The 3,143-nt window shown below is 33.3% G+C and overlaps 1 protein-coding gene across 1 annotated transcript in view; it reads left to right on the plus strand.

The window, feature by feature from the left end:
• LOC110036498 (IST1 homolog) overlaps positions 1 to 2,415 on the plus strand; it is a 26,003-nt gene extending 23,588 nt beyond the window's left edge. Inside the window, exon 6 of the mRNA XM_020740958.1 lies at positions 1,946 to 2,415. Coding sequence (XP_020596617.1) covers positions 1,946 to 2,254 — 309 coding nt within the window. The 3' untranslated portion in view covers positions 2,255 to 2,415. The remainder of the gene's footprint in view (positions 1 to 1,945) is intronic.
• The last annotated feature ends 728 nt before the right edge of the window (positions 2,416 to 3,143 follow it).

Raw genomic sequence — 3,143 nt, forward strand, 5'->3', positions numbered from 1 at the left:
TATATATATATATATATATATACACATTACACTATTCATTAACATATAGATGTAAAGTGTTTCATAAAAAGAGAATGCATGATATGGAAGAATAATAAACTTATGTATGAATGTTTGTATGTGCATGTTCAGAGGAGTTCACCCTCTAACGATACAGGCAGGGGACACCAATGTACCCGTGATCATAAAGGCTTTTCTACCACCCAGACAAGTGTGATAGTTAGATTACTAACCGTTGTGTCAACGAAATAATATTGGGCAGAGGTCAGTAGACAGTGCTTATCCACCCCAGACAATTGTGATGTTTACATCATTAACCGTTGTATTCACAAGATAATATCAGTCAAGGACAGGTAAGGGTCTTTACACCATGGACAATTATGATGTTTAAATCGCTAACCGTTGTATAGAAGAGATAATATTGGTCAAGGGTATGCTAGATTTTATTGACGGTGATCCTCAAAGAGATAGATTTTTATGTAAAGAGTATAAAGTAAAACAGTAAATGCATATAAAAGATTTGAGTATTTTCATTTAGAAAAAGTCATTGATACATGCATTAGCATATATAAGATTTCTTATAAAATATTAAAGATTAACATATTCCAATATTTCTATAAACATATGAAAGAACATCATGTATATTGAATTTTTTCCCTTGGGTTACTATAGCTTAGAATTATGATTGTTTCTAGGTTATATATAGATAACTCATGTTGCTTTAACTTTTTTTTTTCAAGTTTAAGTTTTTGATTAAAATGAATAGAAGAGGAGATAGTGTGTATGAGGCGAGAACAGTTATTAGAAAGGTACATATTTCTACTTGTTAATTTAGGGTGTGTTTGAAGCAACGTTGTGATGGCGGTGTGGTGCTGCACCGCAGCCTTTTCTGTTTTGCAAAATTGCGCATTGTTTGCATTCTAAAAAAACTGCATCTGAAATTTGTATTTTCACACCAGACCTAGCCACTTGCAGTGGCTGCTAGAAAACTGTGATCTGACTTTTTCAAAAAAATATTTTTTTTTGTAATAGCCGCTGCAACTTCTTTTTCAAAAGCTTCACAGCTGTTTCTTCAAATAACTTTAGCTGGCCCAAATAGATTCTTAATTTCTTTTTTAAGCAGTTTTTCATTTTTTTTTTGAATATTAAATTGTTAGTAATAGAAAAAGGATAATAGAAAAATTTTTTTGCTGCCCGAGCATCGTTCTTGTCTTGGTTAATTTCAATTCCCGGGCTGGATCGTAACATGTTACATGTATAGAAAGGGGATCATAAGCCTACAAGCCATACAAGTAATAATTTTGGTCCGACCTAATTCTTTGGGTCTTTATCGTTCCCTTTTTTCTGCAACGATTGTGAGTGCTCTGGTGGTGTGTCTACTAGACAAATTTAAATCCAACCTGTTTTAAAACATAGTTCAACCATCCCAAAGTTCATAGTAAAATATAACAAAAAAGTTGAAAAATTAGCAAAATGGATCGAAGTGTTGTAAAAAACTAATATCCATATAACATTACCAAAATATAAACTTTGGGTCGAAATGTGATCGTGAGGAATAACCAAATCAGGAGAAATGTGCAATGTTCATTTCTCCTTGATTAATTTCATCAGAACAAGGATTAACCAGGTATCTTTTCACTTTTCATAACAAGAACATTCAAATTTTATTTATGTTTCCTGTGTCTTCAGGCTGAGCTCATATCTGCTGATCTTATGTCATCTATATGTTCGTCAATGCCTATCTTCCCTACTAGAGAAGCCAAAGAACAAGCCAAAATCTTTTCCTTCTGCGCTGCATTAAAATTCCATAAATAATTACTTCCATAAACATTCAAAAGAACCATTCGTGAGAATGAAGCATCATCGTTTTCCAAATATCGTTTTTGTTATCTCGAAACTAGATGATGCTCTGCAACTTCTACAGATTCCTTTTTTCCTAATGCAGGATGGTTCAATCCCCCTACCTCCCATAAAGAGCCCAACTGATGTTTCATCACCCAAGATTGGTAAGCAGGAATCCAAAGAACTCAATAACCACGCTTCCAGGACAGAATCCCCATTGTCCAGCCCAAAGAACATAGTGCTAAAATCCAGTGAAAGTGAAACAGAGGCCAATCAGCGGCCACTGGATGCTATGGAGAGAGCTCAGGCCGCTCTTGCCACAGCTGAGCATGCTTTAGCTGCTGCACGCGCTGCAGCTGAGCTGAGTAAAGTTAAGTTATTTACTCCGGAAAGTCCCAAGCACTTTCATTAATTAGTTTTTTATTCTACTGTAAAATGGTTGACATATATGCTTTTTTCTTCAACTTCATCTTTTTTTGGCTGTGAGGTGTAAATATTATCTTGTGAGCCACTGGGATTTGAATTTTATTGAGAACAGAAAACAATAGAGTGACGTGTTTCTGTTAATATTTTTGCCCAGTATTTATTTATTGGTTTCCAAGTTGTTTGTTTTAACATTCCTGCCATTTGCTTGTATCGCATGGCATGCTTTCTTCTTGGAAGATTTACATGGACGCCACTCAATGCTTATGTATTTACATATTTAGCACCTAAGTATATCTTTATATATATATATATATATATATATATATAGATGTATGTATATAGATGTATGTATGTATGTCACCTAATTTATGCATGAGAAGTGTATTTCACTTTTTGAAAGTTAAAATAATGGTATTTTTTATGATATGAAAGATTTGGGCTGGGTGTAAATATAAAAATTAGAGTATAGGTGTTAGATATGTAAATACATAGAAATTGAGTGGTATGTTTGTAAATGCCCCTTTCTTTTCTGACTGGTTTATCCAGATCGTGGTGGACACGAGTCTGTGGCGGCTGCCGTGGACTTGAAATTAATCAAGCAAATAATTGGAGGAATCTCTTTGCTTCCGTTTTGCTTGTTTATCGCTGAAAGTTAAGAAAAAATCAACGAATTGTGATATATAAAAAAATTGCGTATGAGTATATATTTTATAAGCATGTATATTTTTTTCCTAAATACTTTTACTTTTAATAATATTTTTTATAACATGGTCAATATATTATTTAAATGTCCACGTGCGAAATGATCAGTGTTAAGTTAGTGCATGTTATTGGCCTTAGAATTTTAATAAAATATCAGTGGTTAAAACTACTCT

Source organism: Phalaenopsis equestris, unplaced genomic scaffold (assembly GCF_001263595.1).
Source record: "Phalaenopsis equestris unplaced genomic scaffold, ASM126359v1 Scaffold207403, whole genome shotgun sequence".
Classification (NCBI taxonomy): Eukaryota; Viridiplantae; Streptophyta; class Magnoliopsida; order Asparagales; family Orchidaceae; genus Phalaenopsis; species Phalaenopsis equestris.